The sequence below is a fragment of the Lampris incognitus genome, chromosome 9, assembly GCF_029633865.1.
Source record: "Lampris incognitus isolate fLamInc1 chromosome 9, fLamInc1.hap2, whole genome shotgun sequence".
NCBI classification, from domain to species: domain Eukaryota; kingdom Metazoa; phylum Chordata; class Actinopteri; order Lampriformes; family Lampridae; genus Lampris; species Lampris incognitus.
The window spans coordinates 16,020,167-16,041,172 of record NC_079219.1 but is presented as its reverse complement, the minus strand read 5'-3'; the positions used below and the strand labels follow the sequence as shown (position 1 = coordinate 16,041,172).

General features: G+C 41.0%; 1 protein-coding gene across 1 annotated transcript; it reads left to right on the top strand.

The window, feature by feature from the left end:
• Positions 1-1,996: 1,996 nt before the first annotated feature.
• Positions 1,997-13,083, top strand: sult2st3 (sulfotransferase family 2, cytosolic sulfotransferase 3). The gene is made up of 6 exons (XM_056286738.1): positions 1,997-2,132; positions 5,665-5,873; positions 7,367-7,493; positions 7,812-7,906; positions 9,404-9,584; positions 12,968-13,083. The coding sequence occupies exons 1-6, from the start codon at positions 1,997-1,999 to the stop codon at positions 13,081-13,083; spliced, it is 864 nt and encodes a 287-aa protein (XP_056142713.1).
• Positions 13,084-21,006: the final 7,923 nt, after the last annotated feature.

The window sequence follows — 21,006 nt, the reverse complement described above, 5'->3', positions numbered from 1 at the left end:
AAGCTAAGCTTGCTACTAGCTATTATTGATAGCTAATACAGCTAACGTATTATTACTGTTACTTTTACCCACACAATGCGCTGATTTCTTCCTTCATGTTTTGGTGTTTTCCGGCTACTTCCTGGGTAGTTCTGAAATGATTGACGGGCATAGCAACAGTAACTAAGGGGGGCGGGACTTTGCGAAAGGTCAATTGGCCGTGTCTGCGGGTGGGAAGCCGGATGTGGATATGTGTCCTGGTCGCTACACTAGCGCATCCTCCGGTCGGTCGGGGCGAATGTTCGGGGGGAGGAGGAACTGGGGAATAGTGTGATCCTCTCACGCGCTACATCCCCCTGGAGAAACTCCACATGTATCAGAGGAGTAATGAGGTAGTCTGCAGCCCTCCCCAGATCAGCAAAGCCCTGTATTTTGAGAGGGAAAAGCTTAAGATGGAATGTATGATTTAAGGAGATCAGACAGAGCATCACAATTAGACAGATCAGACAGAGCGGGAAAAAGCAATAAGGATAGTAAACAACGTAGGATATAGGGAACACACTAACAAACGGTTTCTAAATTCATGGGCTATGAAGTTCATGGACCTGGATAATACTGCATAAATGTTGTACAACACAAGATATAATCTACTTCCTGGCAACATACAACTGTTCTCAGTTGGGGTGGGGGGTCAATTTAAGAGCACAATTTGATTTTAACAAACAATATGTTCGTACCACTCGCAAAAGTATGTATATTTTAAATTGTGGGGTAAGTTTGTGGAATGGTTTAGCTGAAGAACTCAAAGAAAGCACAAGTTTAAATCAATTCAAAAAGAGGTACAAAATTTTGTTTTAAAGAGGTACATGGATGAGGAGTATGTTTTGCTTCTCTCATGACTGTGACACCCATGGTGGATGCAGTTATTGTTGTTTTTTGGAAATCATTGTTATTGTTCTTTTTGTTTTTATTTGTTTTTTTTCTTTTGTTGTTTTATTGTTTTTTATTTTTTATTGCTTTTATTGTTTTTTTTAATTGAGTAATTCTGAGATAGATATTGAGTTTAGTATTTAGGTTTATTAATTAAGCATTTGAGAGGGAGCAGGGAATTATAAGAAGTAACTTTCTCCTGCTCCTTTTCGAAACTATATTTGTTGGATTCGCTATTGAGAATTCTTTTGTTGAATTCTTCTGGTTTTATTTAGGGTCATTGGTCTTTTTTTTCTTCTTTTATTGTGCATGTTCAAAATAAAGACATTTGATTTGATTTGATCTGAAACTTTGGAAAATTGTCGGGAGCAATGTAAAAGTTTGCACGATTTGTATTAAAATGAGATAAAACATGCAGAAACACCTATTCCTTTGAAAGAGAGCACAACGGCTAAATACAGTGGGTGGTTTAGAGATCGTGGTAAAAGTGCAAAGAAAAAAATCGAAAATTTAGTAAATCCTGTTTTTTCCATCCTTCGTCGTTTCCTCAAAATCAGCTTTAATGGGTAACCTAATGTCCACGATTAATTCATCAGTGAGAACAACTTGTAGCAGCCTTTGTCACTTGTGTGCCATCAGCTTAGCAATTAACACTTGCTACCCTTATTAAAAGGCAGTCAAGTGGATTACACACTACACGGGATCACTGTCTGACTGTAATATTGATTGAAGAATCGATAAATTACCTGTCCAACAGCCTTTGCCACATTGTCATCACATTTTTGCTGTTTGACTAAGAACATGTTTGCTGTTGCACTTGCCCCATTTGAGAATGCCTTGACAATTTCCTGGAAGACTCATTCGGTACACTTTGCGGCATTTTGACTTGTTTCAATTTTGACTTGACGCGTCCAAACTAAATTTTGTTCAGTAACTCACTGGGAAACATTCACAGATTTGGAATATCATCAGCCAAGTGCAGCAGTATCCAAATCAGCTGACTGAGGAGGAGAGCAAGGTGTGGAGAACCGGCTTTAGTTTTCTGGACCTCCCCTGAAACTTGAATCCCCGAGGCCAAGCCACAACCATGTCCTCAGACCGCTACCTGCTGTACCACGGGCTTCTTATTTCCACTGTGACTCACACAACGGAAAGCCTGAAATATGCCAGGGCATTCCCCGTAGAAGACACAGATGTATTTGTGGTGACCTACCCCAAATCAGGTACAATCTAAAGTACATGGAGACAAAGTGACTTCAAAACAATTAAAATAGCAACAGGTATTTAATTTGTTTTTTCACTTGTGAATTGTTTTGGTATTTTTGTAATTGCATCATCACTCTGAAGTCGTTGTGTAATGTAGCAGGACCACATTAATGTAACACATTTAGAAGTTCAGTCAGCAGTGTAGATTTATTTTTGACTCTTGATTCATTCCAAGGTATTTTGTTAATTGAAAATGAAAGTCGTGCCTGCCACCCAATGTCTGCTGGGATAGGCTCCAGCATCCTGTGACCCTACTGAGGATAAGCGGCTTAGATAACTGATGGATGGATGAAGCCTGACTGAGTCTATAGCATAGATGCAGTACATTGGATGGGTAAAGTTGTTCAGCTTGGTGATCCAATTCCCTCACAATGGGCAAGTGTTATCCTTCTGAAGGACCTTGAGAGTTTCATAGGCACACTACAGCCCCTATCCTTTTAGCTAGATGTGTTGGGGAGCTTGAAAGCAAAAGACAACCTTCTTGTTGAAAAATTATGTTGGCCCAGAGACTGCGGAACGTCGTCTCCTGGACTCTCAGTGTAAAGTGCTCCCAGAGTTTCATCGGTATTGCTCCTGTTCCTCTCTTTTTGAATTGGCTGCAATGTCTAGCTGGACCCACAAAGCATCTAAGCCTTACTCCATTCAGGTGTAATTAAGGTAACGGAAAAATACAAGCTTATACAGGTTTTGTTGTAACCTTTGTACTGAGACAAACAGCCACTTGTTTCTAGTTAGACGTCACATACTACTCGCATGTTTTTGCATACGACTTATGTTTTGCCTACAACTGACCCTCCCGATACTGTCGGTGCATCTTTGGTGCTGAGACAGTGGCTGCTTTCACCATTTTTGTTGTGGGGAAGAGCACTTCTAGACTAAGTTGAACGTGGAGAAAGCAGCCACTGTCTCAGAGCCAAGGACGCGCTGACAGCAGCGGAAGGGTCAGTTGTAGGCAAAACATAAGTCGTATGCAAAAACATGTGAGTAGTTTGTGACGTCTAACTAGAAACATGGGGCTCTGTTTGTCTCAGTACAAAGGTTACAGCAGAACCTGTATAAGCTTGTATTTTTCCATTAAATTAGCATGGCGTGATGAGTGTCCACACAAAATAATGGAAGATCAAATCAAGTCAAGTTAATTTGTGTAGCACAAATTTCACAGTGTAGTCCCGAAGGGCTTTAGAATCAGTACAATATAAAACAGTATGCAACATACAACACCCTCTATCCTTGGACCCTAAACCCGAATGAGGAAAAACTCCACAAGAAAAGCCTTATCAGGAAAAAATGAAATATGGGAAAAACCTCCAGAAGAGTAACAGAGGTGAGGTCCCTCTTCCAGGATGGACAGACATGCAATAGGAGTGAAATGCACAAAATACACAAAAATAACTGAATTATAAGATAACATCATAGATTGCACAGAGCAAGATAATGTAGAATACATAGTTAATGCATGAAATTTAGCAAATCTAAATGTGTTGGGTAGTAAACTTGTAAAGAGTGGGCAAGGTATAGTTAGTGAAACTGTTTCCATTACAAGACGAAGACAGGAAACCCACAGATGCAGTTAAAAGGTAGGACCCCCACGCCACAAAACCAGCTCTGCTCAATGGGGCCGTGCAGCGAGAATAGATTTAACATACACACAAGAGGTGAGGTAGACTTAAGACACAACATTCACACAGAGAGAGAAAGAAGAGGAGAGAAGTGATGAAAGTGATTTATGAAGTTGTCATAGGGAAAAAAAATAGTATAAAAGCAATTTTAAATGAGAACAGTGCAAACGACAGCATACATCTCCAGGAGGGTGGTGAGACTGTGACCAGGGGAAAACAGGACACATCACAAACAAGCTCCGATGTCATCAGGTGGTTGAAAGACACAGAGAGAGAGAGAGATGATTCATGGTCATCAGTCCGTAGAGGAAGAAAAATTCTCCTGAAAAAGAGAGAGGCGCACAGGATGGGCACTCCTGCTCAGCGATACAAAAAGATCAGAATGGTGCGATGCATTCAGAAAGTGTAGGAAAATTGTTGTCGGCAGCACAAACCAAGAGATTACTACTAAGACCTACAGTTATATATTAATTGAGACTGAGACCCTCCCCAAAGAGGATAGTTGTGACAATGCTGAGAGTGAAGTCACACTACCAAAGAAAAGAAGACAACTAGTTTGTTTCTTTTTGCTGAATGTGGGGCTGCTGGGCAAGAGGAAAAGAGGAAGGCCAAAGAGGAGGTTTATGGATGTGGTGAGGGAGGACATGCAGGTGGCTGCTGTGACAGAGGAAGATGCAGAGGACAGGATGAGATGGAAACGGATGATCCGCTGTGGCGACCCCTAACGGGAGCAGCCAAAAGTAGTAGTAGTAGTAGTAGTGTGACCATCAACCTACATTTTATACAGAGAGCAGCTGTGACATATAAGTCGAGGGAACAGGTTTTATGATAGGATATCTTCCATAGTTACCTATTTCTAAAAAACCCACTTGTAAAAATGCCGAATCACATCGATACGGCCAAAGCGGTCACATCAACACAGGTGTTTACAAAGAAAGATAAGCTTCATTGTTCAGGATTTACAGGCATCACATCCACCTTTTTATTCTCAAGCACAAAACCAATCTGCTCATGGTATGGATTTGATTCATCCCTTCTTATATGGAACAGTTTTTTAGTCTCACATGCCACAGCAGTGTATTGCTGTGGAGACTCATTAGACTCAAAAGTAGTAGTAGTAGATACAAAAGGTATATCCCGATAAATACATATATACAATGTGCAGTTACTGTATACAATACAAGTACAAGTACAAGATGGATTTTCTTAGTTCTGTTAATTGGTGTTACTTTAGGTGATTGGAACTGGATCCTGTGCATCGCATCGCTTCAAGATAAATAGGAGAATCTAATGTAAAGTATCCTTATGTAGACATAAAGTAAACAAGTTCAGCAGACATTGCATGTTCAGAGGAAAATGGGCCAGCTCTAGATGAGTTTTTATTTCCAACTCATCCTTGTAATTTACAACGATGATCAAATGTGGACTCACCACAAAAATTCTTGTTTTGGTGTGCTACCGGTCATACTCTCTTTTTACTTTCTTCACATCTTATCTTTGACATGGTAGATTAAACAGCAGAGCTGGATTTTACTTTAGCTTTTTCCATCCATCCATCCACCCATTATCCAAACCGCTTATCCTGCTTTTTCCATGTCTGCAAAATTGTGCCCAAGTGTTTGTTTGCAACTCTCCTTTGTATTACTTAAAACACATAATTTCCTTTGCTTGGCAGCATGTTCGCGCCATTTTACTGGTCGCACACAAGCAAATGGATAGGAAGATCAAAGCTTTCTTGTGTTATGCAGTTTGTTTCACTGAGACTTACTGTTAAAAAGCCCCCCATCGTGTTTTAATTTAACTCATTTGTTCTTATTCGGCCTTATTTGGTTCTCTTCCCACTTCTTGTCTGTTCTGTTCATTTCTGCAGGTACCACCTGGATGCAGGAGATCCTCCCATTGCTGCTGAATGGGGGGGATCTGACGCCTGTACAAAGCATTCCTAACTGGGACAGGGTTCCCTGGCTGGAAGAAACCAGAGTGGCAAAGTTTGTGGACCGCTTTGCATCTCCACGAGGATTTGTCACACACCTCCCCTACCACCTCATGCCCACTTCCTTACAAAATTCCAAAGCAAAGGTAGTTGGACATATTTGTGTGAACACCCTGTCAAAACATAGTTAATCTGCTCATGCAGAATCTCCAAAACTTTCCTGAAATACTCAGTGCTATCAGTACAATGATTGGCCAATGTAAGTTTGTATTTTTGAAACATATCAGCAAGCTGTTATTGGTCTTTTTTAAAAGGCTCAATATTCGGACAGTGAGCTGCAGTCTATTGCAGCCCCCCCCCCTTTCTGCCCAATTGTACCAATTACCCCACTCTTCCGAGCCGTCTCGGTTGCTGCTCCACCCCCTCTGCCGATCCGGGGAGGGCTGCAGATTATCACATGCCTCCTCCGATACATGTGGAGTTGCCAACCACTTCTTTTCACCTGACAGTGAGGAGTTTTGCCAGGGGGACATAGCGTGTGGGAGGATCACGCTACCCCCCCCCCCAGTTCCCCCTCCCCCCTGAACAGGCGCCCCAGAGGAGGCGCTAGTGCAGCAACCAGGACACATATCCACATCCGTTTTCCCACCTGTAGAGAAGGCCGATTGTGTCTGTAGGGATGCCCAATCAAGCCAGAGGTAACATGGGGATTCGAACCGGCGATCCCTGTGTTGGTTGGCAACGGAATAGATCGCCACTCGACTCAGATGCCTGTCGATTGCAGTTTTAATTTGGAGGCCAACAAAGATCAATAATAGAAAGCTGTCAGTCTGCTGCTTGGCTGATGTTCATCCTCGAATGTAAAAAGAAGATATGGCATTTGCACATGCAAAGCTTGTAAGGGATGGCTTAGTTCTTAAGAGCTTTTCTGCTTTATCATACTTGGCAACTTTTCTGAAAAGGTTGTGTAGCCTGTAAACTCACATTTTGATAAATGTTCTCTACTTTTACTGCTACTTTGCATACGATGTAAATTAATTTATATCATGTTAATAGTCTCCTTTATTTATTCATCTCACTTAGGTTTTCTTGTCATGATGCTGTTGCATGGTTTATGACCCAATTTCCTCAAATGCAAATTAATGCAGTCAAATATAGTTAAACTTGAAAGTCAAGTCAAAATTAATTTGTATAGCATCCTGGTGTGGCGGTTTATTCCATTGCCTACCAACATGGAGATCGCCGGTTCGAATCCTCGTGTTACCTACGGCTTGGTTGGGCGTCCCTACAGACACAATTGGCCGTGTCTGCTGGTGGGAAGCCAGATGTGGGCATGTGTCCTGGTCGCTGTACTAGTGCCTCCTCTGGTCAGTCAGGGCGCCTGTTCGGGGGGGGGGGGGAGTAATAGTGTGATCCTCCAACGTGCTACGTCCCCGTGGCGAAACTCCTCACTGTCAGGTGAAAAGAAGCGGCTGGAGACTCCACATGTACTGGAGGAGGCAGGTGGTAGTCTGCAGCCCTCCCTAAATGTGCTTCAACATTCAAGGAATTGTTTGTACATCTGTCTCTGGTGTTATTGCAGTGTCACATTACCAGAACAATAAAAATGAAAATGAATTTTTTTCCACCTGTACTTAAGGTCATCTATGTAACAAGGAACCCAAAGGATGTCATGGTCTCATCCTACTACTTTCATCAGATGGCCTGTTTCCTTGATGACCCCGGGACATTTCAGGAGTTCTCTGACAAATTCCTTAAGGGACAAGGCCAGTGGATGCTTACAGATGAGGGGTTTAGTCAGAGGGCTGTGTATATGCACTGCCTGAGTTTGTATACAAAAACAGGTTGATAGTTTCTATATCCATGCATCTTATTTTGTTTTCTTCAGGAGAAAAGGCTGTTTTATATGTAAAACAGCAGTTAGTATTGTGAGCAGCAAAGTATTTGAAATAGTTTGAGAGAGGACTGCTGGATAAAACTTAGAGCCTAATTTTCAGCTTGTCTCAGTTATTTTTCTTAAACTCAGGAAGAAACAGCGCCTCGCTTGCAGTTAAACTTCACTCCTCTACCTGTGTTGTCCACAGTGCTGTTTGGAAAATGGACAGACCATGTGAAGAGCTGGAGACACACAGAGCTGGGAGACAGAATACTATATACTACATATGAGGAAATGATTCAGGTAAAAGCCATCAAAAATCAGTCAGTTAATCAGTCAGAGCCCGGAACACTTTGTACTGGCATAGACCTCTGCTTGGGTGCTGTAAGGGGCATTGGGTAGAGAATTGACATTCTCATTCACTGGCTTCAGTAGCTGAGGCCTTAATTATTCATTACCAAATTGTTTTCGCCACATTTTTGCTATGTGCATTTCTTTGTTGTTTCATTTGTGATACATTTTGTTGCACATTCATTCATGAATAAATAACTTGTGCGTTTAGTGGGGGCGACTCATCACTGATTCACTATGAAGATCCAGATGAGCTATTCGATCATTGCTACGATCACTGTCCAAATGTAGTGGTGCAGTAGCAAACTGACCTACACTCTTCCACTTGGAAGAGTTTCGTGGCACCGGAACCATAGAATCTGTTTATAGAAATTATGGCAGACTGAATGTGGTGAGGCACATCACCATCACTTCATGAAAATGTATCATCAGTGAGTTCAACTGTTCCAAATGCTTTTCCCGGGAAGCTTGGATGAGTCACCTTTGACCTGGTTCACCTACAATATGAATTTCTGCAATTTGAATTTGAGAGATATTTATTTGGAGATTTGAATTTTCAAAATCAGATTTTTTTCCCCGAATTACCTGAGTCACCTCTAAATTCAAAACTAAAAAGTCATAGTCTAAATATTAAAATTATTGAAATACACCACCAAAAAAATCAGATGTTCTGAATTGGCATTCATATTCTATTGACAGGTATCTGGCTCCATAAATGTATCAGTTAAAGCAACTTGTGCAAAAGAATTGGAGGTAGAGCAGGTCATCTGGTAACTGGAGAGTTACCGATCTGATCCTTGGTCCCTCCATTCAGAAATGTTTGGGTATCCCTGAGCAAGACACCTAACCTCTAACTGCTCCTGATGAGCTGGGGTTTATCTTGCATGGTTGACACCGCTATCGCTGTAAAAGATGTGAGGCATTACTTGTAAAGTGCAATATAAATGCATTCCATTTATTCAAATATGTTTTACTCCGGCCTGGCATCATTTGGAGGTAGGCATGTGTAAGGTGTGTGTAAGAGATATCAGGGAAGTGGGAAATGATATATGTGGTAGAGAGAAAGGGAGGCAGAAGGAGGGGGTGGTGAGAGAAAATATATACGTATGTTGTCTCCTTGTTTTTATGTTTTTGTATTGGCAATTTGAAGCAGTAGGTCAATTCAGATCTTCTGCCCCCACCAGTGAATTTTCTACCCTGTCAAATACATGATGAGGGTAAGCTAAAACAGGCCAACTACCTGGGTGGCACTAACATATAGCTCAATGGAGCGTTAATCACCTTGGCCAAGTTAGTGCTTATACGTGCAGAGTTACTTGTGCTAGAAAGAAAGTTAAGTCAAAAAACACCCATTTTGATCAGGGACATGGCAGGCAAAGTGTGCTTAAAGGCAATCTTTGTAATCTCAGAGGCTGTTTCGTAAACCATACAAATGAAATGCCCTTCTAGGACTTGCCTGGAGCTGTAAGACGTTATTCCGATTTTCTGGGCAGAAACCTCAGTGAAGAAGTCATTCAAAAGATAGCAGACCACTGCTGTTTTGACAAAATGAAGACCAATCGTATGTCCAACTACTCCCTGGTTCCTGGGGAATTTATGGACAGCAGCAAGTCACCATTTCTTAGGAAAGGTAAGGCCCTGTGGAGCATTCAGCAGAGTCGGGGGGGAAACACAAGATGTGCCTGCCAACATCTGCAGTAAGTAGTTTAAAAACCCCTCAGAAGTGAAACACCCTTTTGTCTAAATTTAGAGATTTATCTTTCTCATTCCAACATGCTTACATTAAAAAAAAGTTTGATATTTGATGCGGTAATGCTTAGTTGATGGAATTTTATTTGCCGACAGACAAAACTCCATAGTCATTAATTCATTCAGGAGGCACTGGGAAGAATCAGGGCCTGCTGACTTCCATGGCTGAAGGCAGAAGGCAATTTTGTGTGTAACAGAAACAATAAAAATTAACAAAATTAAAAGAAAACAGATGACATCCTTGGATAAAGTATCTCCACTTTTTAATTTGTTTCCATGTTGTGTTGTTTTTTTCTTTCATTTTGTGTTTTATCTATGTGTGCATTGCCTCCTTATCCGTGGCCTTGTTGCAGAGATGTTTACCAGCACCTAATACATATTATGTTGGTGTTGCTTTGAGACATGGCCAGTGAGCATAATTGGATGGGATATTTTTCCATCCGTGTCAGATTTTGAGTGTTTGCTGTCCATCCTGTCTTCCAACTGACTTTGTGTCTGTCAGTGCCTATAGAAACCTGATGACATCACATTAATTATTTGTTCCACCCTGATTAAAGTGGTCTCAGTTTTAAGCGTGGTTAATAATTCTAATTTCAGAAGTTTCTATGTGTGCTTTTTTACAAATCTGTAAAATTTAATCATTTCACTGAAGTATACTCTTTTTTTAGTTCTATTTATTAATGTCTCCTCCGTCTTTTACACTGATTGGTAGTTTGAAAGTTGGTACAAATGAATGGCACAAACCTTCCCGTTCTCATTCCTGGTTGGGCTTTATGTCTTCTATTAAGATGATGTCCTAAGCAATAAACCTAACGGCCAAGCCTCTTGAATTGGATCGAATTTCCAACCTGATTATGGCTGATGAGGTTATTCTGGTGTGACATACACGTTGATGAGAGGTTGTTATATTTGGAGTGGGGTCAAGCATTTTATCAAGCTGCATTTAAACATAGTCCCTGTGCTAATGCCTGCTTGTGTTTGTCTTTGTTTAATGTGGTGTACAAATACATACTACAAAGAAACCTTTCTTGTGTTTGTACATCACATTTAGAATTTGTTATTTAGCAGATGCATTTATCCAAAGCGACTTACAAGAGAGCCAGCAACTAGCAGATATATTTGTATGTCGACCTGCATGGATCTAACAGCACTGCCCTGTAATCATATCATAGCAAGAAGAGTCATGTCAAGTTCAATTCATGTAAGTATGCAACATGAAGATGGCCAATATTGTAATAAAGTAATAGGGAATTACAAATTAAGGCAGCACGGTGGCGCAGTGGTTAGCACGCTCGCCTCACAGCAAGAAGGTCCTGGGTTCGAACCCTGGGATTGTCCAACCTTGCGGGTCATCCCAGGTCGTCCTCTGTGTGCAGTTTGCATGTTCTCACCGTGTCTGCGTTGGTTTCATCCAGGTACTCTGGTTTCTTAACAAAGTCCAAAGACATGTCGGTCAGGTGAATCGACCATACCAAATTGTCCCTAGGTCAGCCCTGTGATGGACTGGGGGCCTGTCCAGGGTGTCTCCCCGCCTGCTGCCCAATGACTGCTGGGATAGGCTCCAGCATCCCACGACCCTAAATTGGATAAGTGGCTTGGATGATGGATGGGTGAGATTGCAAATTAGCTGGACAGTGCCATATATCAGTATCAAAGTCATGCTTGGAGACCATCATAGGATTTACATAGGCCAAAATAAAAAGGCTCTTCCTCAGTGAAATAAGTGAGTCTGTATCCCTGATGAAAGAATTAAGTTCATTCCACCATTTTTGGGCCATGTGAAAGAAAAGCCTTGACCTACACTAGAGTCTTGACTCATTGTGTCAATTGCAGTAGCTAGGTCAAAAAGGATGATAACTGATGATATGAAGGCAGCTTTTGCTGAACGAGTAGATTGCTCTTGGAGGGAAAGGAGGAGACACGATTCCACGCTGCTTGTTCACGAGTTTTAGCTTGGAAGACTTGTCAATAGTTTTGGACCAGAGAAGGTTCAAGACAAGTGATCCTATAGTAGCTATTTTTTTAAAAAAATATTTAGCAGAAAGTTGAACTGAGATAGATTAAAATTGGATGGAAAGATGTTAGATGAGTTGAAAGTGTGGGTGTTAGATAGGAGCTGATGGTGGGGGTGATGGATTAAAAGGGGTCAAGGGAATGGGATTAGAGGAACACACTATGGGATGTTGAGAGAAGAGAAGTTTGGAGACCAGTTTCAGACCTCAGACATCATGGAAGTCTCAGGACCAGTGGTCAGAGGTTGAATGACCGAGGAAGCAGGAGCAGGGAATTGACCGCTGATGGCTATTTTAAATTGCAGTTCCAGGGAACTGCAATGTATAATACAAGGATTAAAAAAGTGACATGTTGAGGCGTGTCTGCCTTGATTGATTGACAGGTCTGTCAACCCCTCTGTCACTGAGGTTTCACCCAGCTCTACACATGGGCCACCCCATTGCCCAGATTTGGTATTTCTGACTCCAGCAACTGACAACATGGCAGTGAGCATAAAACTAAACTTTAGGCTTCAAAATGCCCCATCACAGACCAATAGGTGATGTCACAGACACTATGTCCATCTTTTTTATATGGTCTATGCCAGTGTTTCTCAACCGGGGGTCCGCGGACCCCTAGTGGTCCGTGGTGTAATTGCAAGGGGTCCGTGAAAATAAAATATCTTTAAAAAAAAGATCCTATGACATTTATAGAAATAGGATTATTTTACTCAAATGTGACTGAGACCTTTATCTACCTAAACTATAAAGGGTAACAGGACTTTTTTCTCTAATTACATCTGTTTCACAAGTGTAATTTATTGTATTTTAATAAGAGATCTCGCTCCCGTTTGCATTGTTAAAAGTTACTGCATAAAATTCTGTTGTTACATATATCTGAAAGTTACTGAATACATATTCTGTTTTGTTACATATATCTGAAAGTTACTGCATAAGAATTCTGTTTTGTTAACTATATCTAAGTTACAACTGAAAGCTCTTATTTTTGCCCCAAAGAGTGAATAAATGCTATAATGCAAGTTTAAAATGCAGTTTCTACTGTTTCTACAAATTGCAACCCCCCTCCCCCAAGATCAGGTGGAGGGGTCCTCAGGGTAGATCAAAAATACGCAGGGGGTCCAGGAGCCCAAAAAGGTTGAGAACCACTGGTCTATGCTATCACACCAATAATATGTGAATGTTTCTCTTTTCTGATAACATTGTGTGTGTGTGCATAAATGTGTGTATATGTATGCATGTGTTTGTGTGACAGGCATTGCTGGGGACTGGAAAAACCATTTCACCCCAGAACAAGAGGCCAGTTTCTCAGCCATCATCCGCAAAGAGATGGAGGGAGAAGAACTCGTATTCCCCTGGCACTCGGAATAAAGAACAGCTATGAGACAGGAGAAGAAGAAATCTGACAGCCCAATGGTATCAGAAATTAGAAGTGATCTATCACTAAAGCCTGCCCCTCGAACACAGACTGGCCAATGATAGCTTGGCGCCCATTGCCCTCGAATATTTTCATCATTTGCCTCCACAGAGCTGTATAACGCTGATTCATTGTTTGTGATTTTACACTGAATTTATAGGATTTTGCACAGAAAGTTGTCAAATGACATGCATGGGGTACCTGATAGGAAGTATCCTGAGAGGTAGAGAAATGGGGTGTTTTTCATCTCACGTCCTAAAACAAAACAAAAGAGAGGAAAATGTCCTCTGTGAGTCCAGCTGTGTGGCGGGCCACATTATCAGCTCAGTGTTGACAAAAGATTTTTTTTTTTCCCAAGATCCAAGTCATTTGATATTCAGTGTCTAGAAGTCCGGGTCCGACACTTATATGTTACTGCGCAGTACAGCTGTACATTGCACATTTCAAGTACATTAAGGTTAGTAAAATGCAATGGAATTTAGGTGAGCTATTTGAGCAGCTCTGAATGAAGAAGAAAACATAGCCTGAATCACAGTTTTCCTTGAATGGTTCTCATTTATTTTTTAACAAAACAGTCAAACTATAATCACATTGGTTTTAATCATAATAAATATATATCATCATAATAAATCATTATATATATACACTACCGTTCAAAAGTTTGGGATCACCCAAACAATTTTGTGTTTTCCATGAAAAGTCACACTTATTCACCACCATATGTTGTGAAATGAATAGAAAATAGAGTCAAGACATTGACAAGGTTAGAAATAATGATTTGTATTTGAAATAAGATTTTTTTTACATCAAACTTTGCTTTCGTCAAAGAATCCTCCATTTGCAGCAATTACAGCATTGCAGACCTTTGGCATTCTAGCTGTTAATTTGTTGAGGTAATCTGGAGAAATTGCACCCCACGCTTCCAGAAGCAGCTCCCACAAGTTGGATTGGTTGGATGGGCACTTCTTGCGTACCATACGGTCAAGCTGCTCCCACAACAGCTCAATGGGGTTCAGATCTGGTGACTGCGCTGGCCACTCCATTACCGATAGAATACCAGCTGCCTGCTTCTGCTCTAAATAGTTCTTGCACAATTTGGAGGTGTGTTTAGGGTCATTGTCCTGTTGTAGGATGAAATTGGCTCCAATCAAGCGCTGTCCACTGGGTATGGCATGGCGTTGCAAAATGGAGTGATAGCCTTCCTTATTCAGAATCCCTTTTACCCTGTACAAATCTCCCACCTTACCAGCACCAAAGCAACCCCAGACCATCACATTACCTCCACCATGCTTAACAGATGGCGTCAGGCATTCTTCCAGCATCTTTTCATTTGTTCTGCGTCTCACAAACGTTCTTCTTTGTGATCCAAACACCTCAAACTTGGATTCATCCGTCCACAACACTTTTTTCCAGTCTTCCTCTGTCCAATGTCTGTGTTCTTTTGCCCATCTTAATCTTTTTCTTTTATTGGTCAGTCTCAGATATGGCTTTTTCTTTGCCACTCTGCCCTGAAGCCCAGAATCCCGCAGCCGCCTCTTCACTGTAGATGTTGACACTGGTGTTTTGCGGGTACTATTTAATGAAGATGCCAGTTGGGGACCTGTGAGGCGTCTGTTTCTCAAACTAGAGACTCTAATGTACTTATCTTCTTGCTCAGTTGTGCAACGCGGCCTCCCACTTCTTTTTCTACTCTGGTTAGAGCCTGTTTGTGCTGTCCTCTGAAGGGAGTAGTACACACCGGTGTAGGAAATCTTCAATTTCTTAGCAATTTCTTGCATGGAATAGCCTTCATTTCTAAGAACAAGAATAGACTGTCGAGTTTCCGATGAAAGTTCTCTTTTTCTGGCCATTTTGAGCGTTTAATTGACCCCACAAATGTGATGCTCCAGAAACTCAATCTGCTCAAAGGAAGGTCAGTTTTGTAGCTTCTGTAACGAGCTAAACTGTTTTCAGATGTGTGAACATGATTGCACAAGGGTTTTCTAATCATCAATTAGCCTTCTGAGCCAATGAGCAAACACATTGTACCATTAGAACACTGGAGTGATAGTTGCTTGAAATGGGCCTCTATACACCTATGTAGATATTGCACCAAAAACCAGACATTTGCAGCTAGAATAGTCATTTACCACATTAGCAATGTATAGAGTGTATTTCTTTAAAGTTAAGACTAGTTTAAAGTTATCTTCATTGAAAAGTACAGTGCTTTTCCTTCAAAAATATGGACATTTCAATGTGATCCCAAACTTTTGAACGGTAGTGTATATATATATATATATATATATATGCAGGAAAAAAGTTTTAACACATAGCAGTACAGGCCTGTTTCATGCGTGGGGCACTCATCAGCTGCTAATGTGATTCCTCACATTAGGAATATAAGGAATCATACTAGCAGCTGATGAGTGTGTGACGCATGAAACAGGCCTGTACTGCTATGTATTATAGCTTTTTTCCCTGCATCTGTATTGATATTCCGCTCCTCATTAGTTGAGCACTTATAATAACACCATTGACGGTTTTGAGAAAAAATGCTATATATATATATATATATATATATATATATATATATATATATATACATATACCTATACCTATACCTATACCTATACCTATACCTATCTATCTATATATATATATATTACTCATATACACACACACACACACACACACACACACACATATATATATATATATATATATATATATATATATATATATATATATATATATATATATTACCCTATATATTACAGAACTACTACCCTGTCACTTGCTCTTAGCACTTATTGTATTTTTTAAAAAATCTTTCTTGCACTTTTACTTTAACACTGGTTTTGCTCTTAGATGCTTGTTTAGAGAGAAGATGCACTTATGACCTCTGATGACTTGTAGTTCCCCTGATTTCCTAAATTAAATGCACTTATTGCTTTGGATAAAAGCGTCAGCTAAATGACTGTAATGTAATATATATAGATATAAAATCATAATATAATCATAAATATAATCATATTGGTTTCCTGCCTGCCGCCCAGCAACTGCTGGGGTCGGCTATAGGATCTGGCGACCCAAAAGGGATAAGCGGCTTGGATAATGGATGGATATAATCATATTGGTCTTGTGTCAAGTAGTACTCATTTGATTGGGCTTAAGATAAGAAATCATTTCAAATTGCTGTAAATTATAAATTAAAACAAGCTCTGATTTGATTCTGCCTTTTTGCCTTTCTGCCTTTTTTTGTTTCATTGTTGACACCAAATTTTGAAGTAGAGCCATATCTGATATCAGTGAACAGACATCTTCCCTAAGACAACTTACATGAAGAAATGAACAACAAAAATTGAGTTTTTGCCCCCCTGTGCAGCCTTTTCACCAGCAATCCTTTCAAACACGGGTTAAGTGTACTATCTATCCTCAGATTTAGGTTGAATAGGGGTCTTTATCTGAAATCATTGACTTTGATGTCTTTCCACTGACTTCCATCAGTGTCATTTATCAGTCTTCATTTTATGTGATGACCCCATCCCTGCTAGAACCGCACGTGTGTCACAGATGCTAATCTCATTCTACCATAGTTTCACTGAGTCATCAACAGTGATGAGTCAGTGAAAGTTGCTGTTGTGCCAAATCAGCCAGCACCGAGGCTCTGAGCCATGAAGACTCAAATTGCATGGTCACATATCAGATATGTAAACTGATCCAGTCTGTGACTTTTTTAGTGAGCGAGTGAGTTTGTGAGAGAGAGAGCGATAGAATCAGTGGACAGTATAATGACAATTGGGATCTGGTTCAAATGTGGTCAAATGGCCCGCTTGCTTCCAACACCCGTAAAAACAACAATTTATTGATATTTGGAAATTGACCCGCAGGCTGGACTGAGTGAGGACAGGGGCCAAATGCTGCCCGCGGGCCGCCAGTTGCCCATGTCTGGCATACTGCATACTCACAGTAAGACTGGCTGTTATTATCCCAAAAAAAAAAAACTGCTTCGGCTTCAGTATACTCAAACAATACATCACATTTCTGAATAACCATTTCCTTGCTATTGCAAAACTCCCCCTTGTTTATTTTTTTGGGAGGGGGGATTCCCCCCCCCTTTTTTTTTCTCCCCAAATGTATCTAGCCAATTACCCCACTCCTCCGAGTTGTCCCGATCTCTGCTCCACCCTCTCTGATGATCCGGGGAGGGCTGCAGACTACCACATGCCTCCTCTGATACATGTGTTCTTTCTTTTTTTAATTTTTTTTTTTAGAGATATAGACCGATGCTGACGTCAGGTATGAAACAAGTGCTCAAAGCATGCCGATGGCAGGTGGTAAGACAGCCTGCCTGGCCCCGCATCCAGTACAGATTCAGAGTTTGTTTGGACAGATATTGTTGTACATGAGATTGAAACTGATAGTGTATTACATGAAACTGTCTCCCTCCCTCACCATGTTGGTCACCAGTTCTCATGTGTCCCAAACGTCAACCATATCTATTATAGCACCTTCTGGCAGCAGCACTATGTACCACAATTCAATTTATCCCATTAGTTTGTTGTCCCTCCGTTACCAGGGTATTGTCCTTTTGTACAGATTGAAACCACCCTGTCTGTTGTGGGGTCCAGAGGCCAGCCTGTGTCAGGAAACCTTAGCAACTGGAAGTGTTTTAAATGCTTTCCATTGCTGAGGTTTTCTTAGTGGGGCTGTTGCCTGACTATATCCTTGTTTTGTACCCCTCTTCAGTGATGAATAACTGTCCATACTAACACACTCATTTTATTTCGTTGTACTCGATCATGGCTTCTATACGGGGCTTACTCTTATATTTTAGATGAGTTTGCAGATTATACTGCAGACTTAGTTACTTGCGCTGACAAAAATGTAAAAATGGGTGATTTTAACATTTATATAACTCGTCACTTGCTACCAGCACCAGTCCCACTGCCTTGAAAACTACTGTGATTAAACCACCATTAAAAAAAACATAACCCGGGGTTACCCAGCTTCTATAGGCTGATCTCAGACGTCCATTGTATTTTAAAAGGTAACCTGCCTAGCGCTCATGTCACACAGAGTTAGAGAGCAAAAATAAGAACTAAACATCTAGCAGTTATCACTGATCCAATCAGTTAATATGAATAACAAAGGAGTTTAAATGAAGAGTTTGATTTTTAAATGTCAAATATCCTGGCCCCGAGTGAGGATAAGCGGTTTGGATAATGAACGAATGAATGTAATATCCAGTTGGGAAATCTTTCAAACTTGAAATCGGTGATCACCGTTAACGCTTCACTTAAATGTTCACAGATATTTTCTAACACTTTTTTTTCTCAAATGTTATAAAATAATTTGATTCATAAGATGTTGATTTGATGTAGCAGAATTGAGAAGTGGTGAAAGGACGTTCATGGTGGAGGAGCGTTTGTGTCAAAGGTTCAGCTGTTCAACTGAGTCTGACAGAATCCCTCTGTCACAGTTTAACAGTCATTAATGGATTCTGTTGTTACTTTTATGACCTTAGCACTCTAACCAAGCTCTTGTGGTGGTAATGTGTAATCAGTACTTTTCGACCTAAATGATTAAAATTATTGCAAGACTTTGGTGCTTTATTTGAGTCAGATGGTGTGTGACATACAGTGGATTCAGTTCACTATAAATATACAATGACGTGCGGTCAGGGTAGGCACTGCCTACCCTGTGATAATTTAATCAAAACCTTAAAAAGAGAGTAATTTACTGTTCACATCAATGAAACCAATAGGTCTACGTGGTCTACATAGATCAGCTGGTCGGCCTTTCTCAGGGATGAAGGATATGTGTGTTTTGTAATGAGCTGGGGGGAGTATGCCCCCTTCCGAAGGACTCTGTAAATATGCATAGAGGTGGGTCTACTACGAGTTTATTGAACATTTTGTACAGTTCTGGGCACTCTGCCTGGACTGGATGGTATCACGTACATCTTTATCCTCCGGTTTCAGAGATGACAGATCGACTCGTGATCTTTCATCTCCCTGCTTCACACAGGAAACACAGCACCAAACCTGTTAAATTGCATGTGGATTTCTAGCCTCCGTGTGTACATAGCCTGTATACTTCAAAACCACGAAACACAATGTGCAACATTTGGGAACACCGAGAAAGGCCGAAATTCGTTCTGACTAGAATAAAAACATTTTTAGAAACATTAATCATGAGATTGGGCGTCCCCCCCCCCGTCACTTTCTTCAACAATTGGTTAAATAGCAACCACGTGACTGTAATACCTGCAAAGACATTACGGCTCCTCAGTAAAAGTTTATTTCTAACTGGTAAGTTGTCAACTCTGAACCAAAGTGAAGAAATCCCCCTGAGCTTTTGATAGAAAGTTATCCATGGCAGAAAGTGAACTTTCCAACGGGGGTGGAAAAGGTATGTTTTTTGGAGGTCTCGCATTGAGCAATTGCTAACCATCTCATTAGATTGAAAAAAGAAAAAATCTAAAAGTAGTACATTGTTTTGATGATAACATTGCTGATATATTTATTTATTTATTTATTTATTTGTGATGAGAGGTGTGATGTATCGGCACAGATGTTGAAATGCTCAGCCGGTTTTGAGGGGGGAGGTCTGCTATGCCTACAACTAAAAATAAAACAACTAAAAGGTACTACTGCTAAATACTACTGCTGAAAACTACTGAGCATTATTAAAACTACCAGCACTAAAACTACTAGCTCTAACGTAAAACTACCAAACTAGACTAAACTAACTATTTCTCCTCCTTGGCCCTCCCTCTCTCATCTTCCTCTTTATTAGCCAGCAGTCTTTTCTCTTCCTTTCTTCTTTCTGTCCTCCTCCTCTTTCCTGGACAAGAGTTCTCTCCTCTTTCCTCACACAGCAGCGTTTGAGGATGGCTGTTTGCTGCGTCTGCTGCACATACCTACATTATCGTGACACGCCTCAAACAACTGCAACAGATTGAGACATCATGGAACTCAAACCCACCAGTGCCAATACATTTGGCCCCACAAAGATCTGGGGATCACGATGATACCTTCCAAAATGCTGTAGCTGATTGAAAATTTGCAAAAAAGAAAAAAAATTAGCTTTTTGATTTACTCCACATAGCTGCCTATGTGACCCCCCGTCTCAGAGTAACAGAAGGGTACAAACAGATGGAGTCACATATCAAACAATTAAATGATAATGGCATACTGCTAATTCTCCGTCAGACCCAAAATATAGGATGGAGGTGGAGCAGGAGCACTGTCACGTGTGGAGTAAACACAGGTCAGCAGAATTAGTAGATACAGAAATCATTGAAGCTACTACTACTACTTTCGGCTGCTCCCGTTAGGGGTCGCCACAGCGGATCATCCGTTTCCATCTCATCCTGTCCTCTGCATCTTCCTCTGTCACAGCAGCCACCTGCATGTCCTCCCTCACCACATCCATAAACCTCCTCTTTGGCCTTCCTCTTTTCCTCTCCCCTGGCAGCTCCATATTCAGTATCCTTCTCCCAATATACCCAGCATCTCTCCTCCACACATGTCCAAGCCATCTCAATCTTGCCTCTCTTACTTTGTCTCCAAACCGTCCAACCTGAGCTGTATATAACATAGCTGGTCTCACAACCATCTTGTAAACTTTCCCTTTAACTCTTGCTGATACCCTTCTGTCGCAAATCACTCCTGACACTCTTCTCCACCCACTCCAACCTGCCTGCACTCTCTTTTTCACCTCTCTACTGCACTCCCCGTTACTTTGGACAGTTGACCCCAAGTATTTAAACTCAGATGTCTTCGTCACCTCCACTCCTTGCATCCTGACCATTCCACTGTCCTCTCTCTCATTCACGCATAGGTATTCCGTCTTGCTCCTACTGACTTTCATTCCTCTTCTCTCCAGTGCAT